The sequence below is a fragment of the Hyperolius riggenbachi genome, chromosome 1 (genome assembly GCF_040937935.1).
Source record: "Hyperolius riggenbachi isolate aHypRig1 chromosome 1, aHypRig1.pri, whole genome shotgun sequence".
Taxonomy (NCBI): domain Eukaryota; kingdom Metazoa; phylum Chordata; class Amphibia; order Anura; family Hyperoliidae; genus Hyperolius; species Hyperolius riggenbachi.
In genome coordinates this window covers 130,287,356-130,300,201 of record NC_090646.1, presented here as the reverse complement: position 1 = coordinate 130,300,201, position 12,846 = coordinate 130,287,356, and the positions used below count along the sequence as shown (strand labels likewise).

At 43.0% G+C, this 12,846-nt stretch overlaps 1 protein-coding gene across 9 annotated transcripts in view; it reads left to right on the top strand.

The window, feature by feature from the left end:
• Positions 1 to 12,846, top strand: part of FRYL (FRY like transcription coactivator) — a 456,322-nt gene that overhangs the window by 398,184 nt on the left and 45,292 nt on the right. For all 9 annotated transcript variants that reach the window (XM_068278548.1, XM_068278549.1, XM_068278550.1 and 6 more), the window contains 6 exons: positions 1,862 to 2,032; positions 2,857 to 2,997; positions 6,040 to 6,234; positions 6,362 to 6,523; positions 8,353 to 8,427; positions 8,619 to 8,795. In XM_068278548.1, the coding sequence (XP_068134649.1) occupies positions 1,862 to 2,032; positions 2,857 to 2,997; positions 6,040 to 6,234; positions 6,362 to 6,523; positions 8,353 to 8,427; positions 8,619 to 8,795 (921 nt within the window). The remainder of the gene's footprint in view (positions 1 to 1,861; positions 2,033 to 2,856; positions 2,998 to 6,039; positions 6,235 to 6,361; positions 6,524 to 8,352; positions 8,428 to 8,618; positions 8,796 to 12,846) is intronic.

Genomic DNA, 12,846 nt, shown 5'->3' with positions numbered 1-12,846 from the left:
ATCTTTTAATGGGGATTCTTTTGCATTTTATAACACTTGGGGCTCGATTCACAAAGCGGTGCTAACCCAGTAAAAGACTTTAGGCGTGATAACCATTGCACCACTCTGGTGAAAAGCCAGTTTAGGTGTGATAAGTTTAGATAAGCTTAGATCGCTCGCAAAGTCCCTCGTGCAAAGCTGCGCCATTAAACTCTATGCGAAGTGCACCAGACTTTGCTAGCGCAAAACCTTGGATCAGTTGTGCACTGCGGTGCTAACCCAGTTGATGCTTAAACTTATCACGCCTAAACTTATCATGCCTAAACTTATCACGCCTAAACTGAGTTTAGGCGTGATAAGGGATTTTCACCAGGGTGCTAACTGTTAGCACTGCTTTGTGAATCAAGCCTTTAATGTCATGTAACTATGTAATTGTGGTTGTATAAAGATGCAGTGAGGCATATGGCTAGTTTCTTCATATTGCATCTCTCAATAAGAGTAGCTCCACATCTAACAGGTAACAAATGCGTTTCATTTCTATACAGCCATGGAGGAGTTTGCAAACGTCTGGCTGGTGAGTTCTTAAAGGAGTACTGTAGGGGGGTTGGCAAAAGAGTTGAACTTACCTGGGGCTTCTAATGGTCCCCCACAGATGTCCTGTTTTCGTGCAGCCACTCACCGATGCTCCGGTCCCCGCCTCCGGTTCACTTTTGGAATTTCCGACTTTAAAGTTGGAAAACCTCTGGGCGGCCGCGCCCTCCCTCCCGCTGACGTCACCAGGCCTGTATTGCGCAGGCGCAGTATGGTCTGTACCCTAGTAGTACGCTTCTGGTGACGTCAGCGGGAGCGAGGACACGGCTGCACAGGTGCATTGGTTTTCCGAAGTTAAAGTCGGAAATTCTAGAAGTGAACCGGAGGCGGGTACCAGAGCATCGTTGAGTGGCTGCACGGGCACAGGACGTCTGTGGGGGACCATAAGAAGCCCCGGGTAAGTTCAACTCTTTTTACCCCTACCCCCCTACAGTAGTCCTTTAATGTGTAGCTGAGATGAATTGCAGCAAAGGATCTATACTTACCTGGAGCTTCCTCCAGCCCCCTATAGTCTGTTACCTCCTGGGCTGTGGAGTCAGGGTCGAGGAGTCGGATTAGGAGCAATTTTTGGGTACCTGGAGTCGGAGTCTGTGGTTTCATAAACTGAGGTCTCGGAGTTGAAGTCAATTGAGTTTTGTACCGACTCCACAGTCCTGGTTAGCCCCCTCACTGTTTTACCTGTGTCCTTGGTTTTTACGCTATCAGCCCATAAAGTCTGCAACACTGCTGTGGCCGGGAGCGTTCTGTGCATGCACAGTTTAAGACTTTTAACTGCGTCTGCGCAGAACGCTTGGGGGCTGCATGCAGCCAAAATCATACACAGTGGCCTGCAACCGAGCCGGATCGCGGACTTCACTGCAGCGCCAAGGAGGGTACTGGGTACTGGCACAGAGAAAGCTGCAGGAAGCCGCAGGTAAGTATAGATCCTTTGCTGCAATTCGTCCCAGGTTTACTTTACAAGTATTAGAAAAAAGTTATGAAGTCTGCCTTGTGTGGATAATGAAATGAGCATTATACATATACGTGTGCAATAGTTCACCTATCAGATTATGACTTCACCCCTGGACATGCTGAAAGTAAGCCAGAAGCTCAGAGATGGTTATACGACTAGAAATGTCTGGAGGTTGCTGTGATCTTCTTTAAACATTAATATGATATATAAGATAAAAAATTTCCATCCCTTCCTTTTCATTCCAATATTCTTATCTTAATGTTTGAAATGATATCTATTAGAAGTTCATTACAGTTTTAGCAGAAAGTTTTCATTTACTCAGTGTTTTTTCTCCAACAGGTTTGTACAGAAGAGAAGACATCCACGTTAACAAACCTGGCCCACATGATGAGCCTATACAGCACCCACAGCTACTCCAGAGACTGTGCCAACTGGATTAATGTGGTGTGTCGCTATCTGCATGACTCCTTCTCAGATATAACTTTCAGCCTAGTCACCTATCTTGCTGAGGTAAGAGTCTGGTTTACCTACTGTGCAGTAACCTCATGTGTCAGCTTTATTAATTCCTTAGCCTTACTGATATCTGTAGAGTCTTACCAGAATCAGAACTTGCATAATGTCACTGTAATAAGGTGCATGCACATGCACAATTAAGCCCCGTACACACGTATGAGGAAATCCACCAGCCAGTTGCACAATCCCTCGGGTGACTTTACAGGGCCGACACTGTTCACACGCATCACCAGCTTGCATGCTAGCGATGCGTTCTGTTGCTGTGCAGGGGTAGAGGCACAGTGTAGCAGCACTGGAGTGACGTCACACAGCAATGGGGTGAGTGGAGAGAACTATGCTCAGGGGGATCAGCCAGTTTGATCCCCCTGGTGGATTGCTTGCCAAGGTGGTAGTTAGCGACCACCTCAGCTGAGCTTCATCTAGCGTGTGTACGGGGTTTAACAGTTCAGGGCCAAGTTCTTTAGAGACAAATGATACAGGCTAGCAACCTTCTCGGTTGCTGTGAAGAGAACAGGAGGGCCAATGGAGCGGTGTACAACGGTTCAGGTGAAGTAAGTAGGAGAGCTATAGGGTCGGCCTGTGCTTGGCTGAAACGATGCGCCAGTCTGGATCTCTTGGGAGTATTGGGTCTATTGTACATATGCTGTATTCCTAAAGAGCCAAAGATGCCCTCGACTGTCCACCACGGCCAAGAACCATCTAGCATATATACAATGCTTTAGATTATACCTCTTCAGAGGGGGGCCCTTACCCATTAAACTGAGCTTGTTACTGAATTGGGTTTTTTGGTTAGCCTAATTTTCTTTGTGTTTGTGTTGCAGCTTCTGGAGAAGGGCCTATCCAGCATGCAGCAGTCATTGCTGCAGATCATCTACAGCCTCCTCAGTCACATTGACCTCTCCACCGCCCCAGTGAAGCAGTTCAACCTTGAAATCATAAAGGTCATAGGAAAATATGTTCAGGTGGGTACTGTGCGTGGTCTGGGTGTATTCTCTTTGGTCGTTATCTGTTTCTAGCAGAAGAACAGTTACATCATCCTAGATGTCTTAGTTTTGTATGTGTGGATGTATTTGGACAATATGTGGACATATTTCTTTTATCTCATTTATATTTATATTAAAAGACATTTATTTATAGGCTTCATGTTCCTCCATTTTAAAATAGAGGCTGTCCCCAGAACATGAATCTGGTTTAGTTTTCATTTTTGTTGTTTTTAATCTATATATATATATATTTTAAACTTCATCCATGGTAAAAGCCGGATGTCTTGTGATTGCACTTTGTTTTCAGTATCCTGCTCTGACAGAAGCATTTCTTCTGTGGCTCCTGTCAGATCCAGGACATCCTGCAGTTCATAGGCCTGTGTAAGATTGCCCTGAAGCCCTGAGCCAGCTTGCTATAAACTGCTTTATATATCTTTGTGCTTGACTCGGAACACATTATCCCAGAGCACTGAAATGGAAAACAGGTCAGCTCTGCAGCTCCAACAATACCATCCTCCGTACTGCGTAAGGGAAGATGTGTACATAACGCAGGCTCTGGCTGAGGTCATCTTCTTGTAGACATGGAATCTGCTGCTGAATGCCCTTTATGCACTAATGCTATAATATCTTGCAATGCGGAATGGCATGCAACCATCATGGGGAAAACATTAGTGACGTCCTAAGGAAGCAGCTTAGGAGTGAGCAGAAATAACTAAACTACTGGAGGGGCAGGAATGTCAAGTGACCCTGTTGCTGTTGCTGACCTTATTCTTATTATTCTTATTCTCTAAAGCAGTTAATAGCGCCTAGTCTTCCATGCTCCTTCTGTGACTTCACCACCTGGTAAATCGCTGAGCAGGCAGCACGGAGGTGTAGTGGTTAGCACTCTTGCCTTGCAACGTTGGGTCCCCGGTTCAATCCCAGCCAGGGCGCTATCTGCATGAAGTTTGTATGTTCTCCCTGTGTCTGTGTGGGTTTCCTCCAGGCACTCTGGTGCCCTCACACATGCCAAAACCATACAGATAAGTTAATTGGCTTCCCCTAAATTTGCTCTAGACTATGATACATACACTGCACAATACATACATAGACATATGACTATTGTAGGGATTAGATTGTGAGCCTCTCTGAGGAACAGATAAGTGACAAGACAATATACTCTGTACAGCTCTGCAGAAGATGTTGGCGCTATATAAATACTAAATAATAATAATAACAAGCATACAGCCAGAGAAATCCCAAAGTCCTCCTTACCTGATGCTTGTCGCAGGCCTTTGACTTACTAATTCTATAGAATCGATCGATTGATTGATGGCTGGAATCGACCAATGTATGGGCCCCCTTTACTCTTTATGAAATCATAATAATTGGCTTTTGCCTCACTGGTACACTATGGGTATGCATTTTGGAGATTGCAACAACACTGCGATTAACATTAAAATTGCTGTGCTGTGTCTCCACTAGAACAATTAGTTTTAACAGAATCTCTATCGCCGGCTTGCTGCATTATTCATGCGTTTTCCTATATTAAAGTGAACCTCCAGACTAAAAATCTACTCCGCAGCACTGAAAAGGCTTGGTGTTTCTTTAACAGTTTCACAGCATCACAACTTTTTCTTACCCAAGCCCCATTTTTAGCTGCACAAAAGAAAACTGCCCGGATATTTTACCCTGATGCTGTGCAAAGCATGATGGGATTTCTGATGATGATGTTCTCATTCTGCTGTTTTGGTGCAATTTTTTTTTTCTATTTTGAATTTGAGATTTGAAGCCTAGGGCGCCCAGCTGGGAGGGGTGATCAGGACACAGGACAGTTGGAACTGTGTCTCATGCGCCCTGTCACCTCCTTTCAACCAAAAAGATAGCTGCCCCCATGAAATCACAAACATTTGCCTGTTCTTTTAAAACAGGGTGGGTAAGAAGAGATTATATTACCTATTTTAATTAACATAACTAATGTAACTGAATGACAGTATGTTTGTTTAGGCTGAAGTTCCCCTTTAAAGGGACTCCGAGCAGTGCAGTAACTATGGAAAGATGCATACCCTTTCGAATCTCTCTCCTCTTTCCAATGATGTATAAACCGCCACCCTACGCCTTTTAATTTTCGTGATCGAAATTGAGGCCTCCATCTTGGATTCCTTATTCAGCATTGTATTATGCAGGACGACACTTTCCCCAGTGTCTGCAGCTCCATTCAGTGCAATGCAATGAAATACAAGGAACCCAGGGGGATTTAATTACACACATCATGCCGGTAGGTGTGAGGATATAATTAATTAGTTGTGGGTATGCTTAAAGGCATACCCACAGGCACTGCTCAGAGTCCCTTTAAGTAAAGTGAGTGCTGGCAAATCACACAGCAATCATACTACTATTCTATTTTCTTGTGATTTTGCAATTGAGCCAAGGTTTTTGTTTTATTGCTTCGGAAATTGCAAACACACCCGGATTGCGCTGTACACTTGACAAATCACGATTGGATCGTGCTGAGATCACATTAGGGGAAATAGGAAAAATTGCAATTATTTGTTAGTGGAAAAGGGTCCTCAGGGGAGCCTGCCATGTGATCACCGTGCCGCAGGGTCTATGCTCATGCATAGCACCGCCCCCTGCTTAGTGACGTACTCCCTGCTGGGCAGGAAATATGTAACTGGGATTCCTGACTGTCTTGCGTGCCTCACTGCACTCCCGTTGTGCTCGTTTAATGCCTTGCCCATTGCCTTGCATTACTGCACGATGTGTGCGGTAGGCGCGGTTCATGCAGTAATGCTCAGCAGTCTTTGCGATGGCATTGTGGCGATTTGGATACTTCCGTTGCAGCGTGTCGACTATGCAAGTCTCCATAGACGTGCACCCCTGCGACAAGCTGCAGCAGGGAAGACTTACAAGATGCAACACATTGAGTGTGCGAGGGGCCCTAATCTTTTCATTCTAAGCATCTCTAAACTGCTCTGTGCTGTTCCCAGCAGTCACAGATTTGCCTGTGTTTAATTGTCTTCCTCTTTTCCCCTCCTTCAGAGTGCATATTGGAAAGAAGCACTAAACATCCTGAAGCTTGTGGTCTCCCGCTCTGCCAGTCTGGTTGTGCCAAATGATGTTCCAAAATCCTACAGGGATATAGGTTCACCTGAAATCTCATTTACAAAAATATTTAACTGTGCATCCAAGGAGCTTCCTGGGAAAACCTTAGATTTCCATTTTGACATATCAGAGGTAAGACATACTGCATTATGAAACGACAGCAGAGTTGCTTTATTCTTCTCTATGTCCTGCTTATTGTGTTCCTCTGAGGCATTCTAAACCGCACCAACACCAGCCTGTATTGCCTGTATTCCTCTAGACCCCGATAATAGGACAGAAGTACGGGGACCAGCATAGTGCTGCTGGAAGAAATGGAAAAGCCAAAGTCATTGCTGTGACTCGAAGTACATCCTCCACTTCCTCTGGCTCCAATTCCAATGCCCTTGTCCCTGTCAGCTGGAAGAGGCCGCAGCTCTCTCAGGTAACGGAGCCGCTCAGGTCAGCTGTACTCTACATTATATCTGAACTGAGGAAAATATTAACGCATAGGACAAAGGCAGTATGAAATAATCATTGTATCCCTATCATTTATAACAGTAGATGAAAAATAAATATAGTGTATACCTTGCTCACAGGAACACTTAGTACCCGTTCTTGTTATTGGTTCATTGGGGAATATGCCATTACTCACACAGTTTTAATATGTTACGCAGTCATTCCCATTGGAAAAGTCAGCTGCATGACAGATCTGTGCACAAAGTGTAGGGCTGGCAGCAAACAGGAAGTTACTTCCCCAGCACAGTGCTATCACCTAACCCCACCCATCTTCTTTCTCTGCTCCCTTCTGTGTACTACGTGGATATTGATAGAGGCAGCGCTGTGCTCAGAGGGAAAGACTAGCTAGTGCCCCTCCCAACACCTCCCCTAACTTCCTCTTGTGGGGTAATGATCGGCTGTAGGAGGAGTTTGGACATAACACAGACTACTGTTCCCTCAAGCAATTTGTATTTGACACTATCAGGTATCCAGGCACCAATCAGAGGCCAGCAGCAACTTGTATAATATATGTAATCGTGTTAACTTTTATTTACAATATACATTGCTGCAGAATGCATACATTAAATAGGAGACATCATCCGATTCATAGCATCCAATAACCCCAGAAGTCTCAGCAGATACAAAACAAAACCCTTAGTGCATTATTTTGTGTGTTTCTGCACACAGTAAACTAGACAACTTATGAAACAAATTCATATAAATAGGTTTCTAATGTAGTAACCCACAGCAACCAAACAGATTGTTGTTGTTGTCTTCGGAAGAGAAGCGAAAATAAACTTATGAATTGAATGTGTAATACAGGTAAGAAATAGAACACTAGTGGGAAAGAAAAGTCTCATATTGTTTTTCAGCACAGGAAGAGTTAAAACAATTTTTTAGTTGTTTTCTATGCAAAAGAGCTTCTCTGAGCTATTTGACCCAAATTGGGTCGAATACAGTGCTGTTTGCTGAACAGCCAAGGAATAGTGAGAGTAGGCTTTGATAAGGTTTTACTGCAGGAAAGTTCAAAGGTTCATTATTTCTGCTTTGTTTTAGAGCTTAAACAGCAGAGTATAGTTTTGCAAATATGACAGAATGATGCAATGTTATAAAAAAAAAAAAAAAAAAGCTGTATAGCTGAAAATAAAACTATGGGACTCTTTTCTTTGCTACCACTGTTCTATTCATTATCTGTACTACACATACAATTTATTACATCATACTTTTTTTTTTTTGTTTTGTTTTGTTTTTTTGCTTTGGGTTTGCTTTAACACACTGCAAGCTGCATATTAAAAAGTCAGCAACTGGTTGATTTGCAAAACAGTCAGCAGTCTCTTCAAACTGTAGCCATGTAAAAGTTCATCTGGCACTCAGGCAGTTAACATGTGGCTGTGGCCTGCCAGGCTGGGATCTTGTGCTTAATCTGTGCCGAGTAGGTGGCTCATCCCACAGGTCAGAGCTTGTGTGAAGGGTTTTTTCCAACGGTAGCCAGCTTTTCCGTCTTACTGCTTCCATAGCGCCTATATGTCCCGTCACTCTCAGCTGAGTCCGTACAGTGTGGTCTGTTATAAGTTATAATAACGTAGGAGTGGCACAATTCATGCATGCAGTCTGTAGTCACTATTTCCATTGTGCTGCTGTAAGGAATTACGCTGTTCAGAGCAGTTAATTGATGTTGTTTTCTGCCTGTTTCGCATTTTGGCTTAGTGATTTGTAAGAACATTCACACTGTTTCTGCTAATTTTCTTCTGTGCCGTGACCTTTCTTTTCCAGAGGAGAACGCGAGAGAAGTTAATGAATGTCCTCTCATTGTGTGGGCCAGACTCCGGTCTCCCCAAAAATCCATCTGTAAGTGTGATTTGTTGTCATGCCAGTACTAATTAAACTGGTTTTAATTGTGTTCCTTGCATTTCACATTGCTTTAGCTTATTAACCACTTTGCCAAGAGCACTTCTGCACCTGTTCATTGTGACGAGTTAGCCACACACTGAGACCATGAGTGTTTAGAAGATTTGTGTTCCAATCTCTTGTCTCTGCAGGTTGTCTTCTCATCTAATGAAGACCTGGAAGGTGGAGATCAGCAGACCAGCCTTATCCTGAGCACAGAGGAAGCCATACAAGAGGAGGAAGTGGCTGTGGAGGACACTGGCAGTGAACAGCAGTTTGGCGTCTTCAAGGACTTTGATTTTCTGGATGTTGAGTTAGAAGATGCTGAGGTGAGACCCCCGCGTCTGTCTTCTGAATTCCGGCCACTTGTCTCTGGAAACCTTTTAATTGCGAACACTAGGGGTATTGGTTGAGTGGTTTTAGAAATAATGAACATTTTTTTTTTCTCAATAAAATTTTTATTGAACAATTTTGCATCAATATACATGAACAAGTCACGCTTGGACAGGAATACAGAAAAAAACAGTACCTCAATATCATACAGATTTTACAATAAATTAACATTTACCAAAAAAAAACAGACGTACGGATAGCTATCACTCGTATTATAGCAAGCTAAACAATAGAAAGTTATGTAGGGTCTTATGTAGTCATAAATGGTTCAGAATTATAAAAAAGCGGTTAAACTAAAAACAATTTTCTGTATACCCAATCTACTAGACCACTTAGGAGAGCAAACCTACAGTTTTGTGAAAATACTGCATTTATTCAGTTCAGTTTATTCACACAGCTGTCACCGAATTGCACCCAGTGGCATATAATGGAATAATAAGAAGGATCCTGTTTGCCAGTTAATGTCATAAATGCATAGAACTTGTTTTAAGTGTCAAAATATTTTCTGAGCATTTTTTTTAAATAGCTGCCCCCTTTCTTAGCTGAGAGACTTACAGATCATAACTTAAAGTGAATCTGACCTGACCCACCTTTAGGACAATCTAACCAGTGAAGTGCTGGCTATGCTATTAGTTGATCTCATTTGATGTCCTTCAAGGCCACTGAAGTTCTTGCTTGCAATATTGCTTCTTGGGTGCATGTGAGACAAACCCCTGGCTTTGCATTTGTCCAATCACTAGGGGTCTGTGATCACATGGGGTGTGGTAATGATATGTGCATCGATTAAGTCCAAAACCACTATCCATATTAGCACATGGAAGTCAGAATGTTTTGTGATGGCTCGCTACTTCTGGTAGGTGGTAGTTCAGATGTTTATTGAATAACCTAAAGATGCAGAGTGTGGTGCAGTGGAAGGCCCATGCTGGTATCAGACTGGTATATAGCAACAGTGATTTTTGTATGGCTCACAGTGGTCCATCTAGAATGCACTGACTCTAGAAGGTGTGTAGCCATCATGGTGCATGAGAATGGAAGATAAACAGCTGTGAGACAGCTGGAAATGGGTCTCAGTATCACATTCTGATATTCTCCTCACATGGTCTTTCCAGTGCATTTCACTGGACTCTAATATTTTATTCAATACTTGCAGACCTAAGCCCGTTCACAACGGGCTCTAGGCCTTAATCACAACCACCTCCCCTGTGACCTCCGCCGCATGTAAGCGTGTATGCCCGCCCACCTGGCCCCGGTTTCCTCCTGTCCCAATGGGCACCCGCGTGCTACACATGCGCAGTAGCGCAAAAGCACGGACACAGGGACAGGAGGGGACGCAGAGACACGGGTTTTATAATATAGGATACTGCACCATGTAGCAGATAAGACCTGATTTATTATGCCCATTGTCTGGAGACTGACCGCCTTTTAGCTTCAAGGGTTTAGTTGGGTGTTAAAGTCAGAGTTCCTACGTTCAGACGCCTTGTGGTTCTCACATTCCAGGCAGGCAGTTAGCTTTAAGCTAGGCACTGTCGGGGTCACATTAAAGGGAAAGTATTAGGGCCCCGTTCACACTCGGGTGCTTTCACACGGCGCTTTGCGCTATGCTGATCACTGGCAATCAGCAAACTGCTGTAGCGCATGTAATCCTCTGGGATTACTCTCACTGTGGCTATTGCACTGGGATAGCGATTTCCACCAATCGCAAACACACTGCAAGCAGCACTTTTTCCTTGATTGCGTTGCAATTCTCATTCACTGGAATGTGCAAAATGCAATCAAGGAACCTCTCAATGCAAATTTGCTGTTGCATTGCAATTCCAAGTGTGAACAGAGTGTGGAACAGAGCAACATCAATCTTCTCAGTAGCAATCTCTGCTATTGTAAAGTTCATGCAGTCGGGCAATTCCACTCAGTTCTGCAACCACCTTGCCACATCCTGCCTTCACGTGAATATGAAAAGAATAATTTGAAATCTTTCATATTTAAATCAGGCTTTTGTCTAGTCTCGCTATTCAGCAAGAAAAACGCACTTCCATGTTTCCTTGTATCTGTAGCTAGTTGGAAATGGTTTCCTAGGAGATCTAGTGGAACCTACAAGGAATGCAGAATTAATACCAGAAACCTGCTTTTAAGCTTTGTCAGATGATCAGAGGCAGTTCCTCAAAGGGCTGTTCAGCCTTCATGAGTACACCTGCTGTTCCCATAGACTTTCACAGCTACTGCCATATGCAGTAGTAATACTTGTGCTTTTTTAGTGGTTTGTGTCAGATTGACTACAGGCTTGTTGGGCTCTCCTATTTCCACACACTGAACCAAACAGCTTGTTTAAAAAGACTTCAAGTGCTCTGATGTACAACATTCTGAAGCCAAATAGAGCTGAAAATTTGCCAAAAGTGTTATTCAGAAGGAAAGATGTTTTGGCACAGCTGGCTTCAAGTTCAGTAACCCCAATCAAACAATCCAAAAGCCAGAGAGGTGTTTATAGGACATTCAGGATTACGGCCAATGACGTAACACAGAAGACAAAATTCTTAAAGTCTTATTTAGCTGCCAAAAGATGTTGTCTTTCTTTTGTACAGTAGTTTTAACTTTGCATGAAGCCTTATGGAGGTTGTGCCTACTTTTGACTCATGTAATGGTAACATATGCCTATACTGGCCAAATCAGAATTGGACTTGAAAGTATCCCAGATCTAGATTTTAAATTGAGATTCATGCTATTATAAACCTAACACTCTGAAGCGTCTATATATTTTAGCGGAATGTCAATTTAAACCCAACATTTTGAAGTTATTGTTAGATACTGGAAAGTTTGAGTATGTTCACCATCACAAGTTGTTACCAGAGAACATCGTTGGCAGTGCACACGCATTAGTATCTCTTTTTATTTGCTGTACTCCTGGTTTCTCCCAGTTACATGTTCTATTAAAGCCCATCCGAAACTCTTCAGTTGTCCATTTACAGAAACTCTGTGATCAGTATAGCCTGTTGTCCAGTTAGATGGGTGACACAGAGACTTATCGCAGTATTGAGAGGGTGAAGGGTCACTACAAGCTCTCCAGGTGCACAATGGTTGGTTTAAAAAAAATGATCCAAGATGCACGTAGGCAACACATGGTGCTACACACGGAAGCAGTAGATTTGGGCGCATGAGACAAGTGGACAAAAAGGGCGCCCCATTCACTTCCATTATAAATATCGTTTAATGGGCGCTGAACGGGGAAAATAAGGCGCCGGAGATTTTTAAGGATTTATAACGGCGCCCGGAGATTTTTAAGGATTTATAACTATGTTTGTGATGATTTAAGTTTACAAAATGAGCCCGTGACGAATAACGTTTATGAAGATAATAAATCACTATTTCTAAAACATTTCTAAAACATTATTATCCACCCCAAAAAATTATTTACATTTTTTTTCTTTACATTTTTTATTTATTAATGTCTGTAAAACATTATTATCCATAGGGGGTTTTAGGTTTAGGCACCAACAGGGGGGTCTTAGGTTTAGGCACCAACAGGGGGGTCTTAGGTTTAGGCACCAACAGGGGGGTCTTAGGTTTAGGCACCAACAGGGGGGTCTTAGGTTTAGGCACCAACAGGGGGGTCTTAGGTTTAGGCACCAACAGGGGGGTCTTAGGTTTAGGCACCAACAGGGGGGTCTTAGGTTTAGGCACCAACAGGGGGGTCTTAGGTTTAGGCACCAACAGGGGGTCTAGGGGTTAGGGATAGGTACAGGGAGGGTTTTTAATAAACGAAAATATAAGTTTCACTTTACAAACAGGGAAGATTAACGTTTTAAGAATTGCCGATCTCATACACATTATTTAGTGATTTATAAATTCTTAAAACACTATTTATAAACGAAATTCTACACAATAATTTCTATAAACGATATTTTCATTTATCGTTTATACCACGCGCCCTTTTTTCCCGACGCCCTTTTCGTACGTACGCCTACACACTGGCAGACTTTAACTTGGACATGCTTT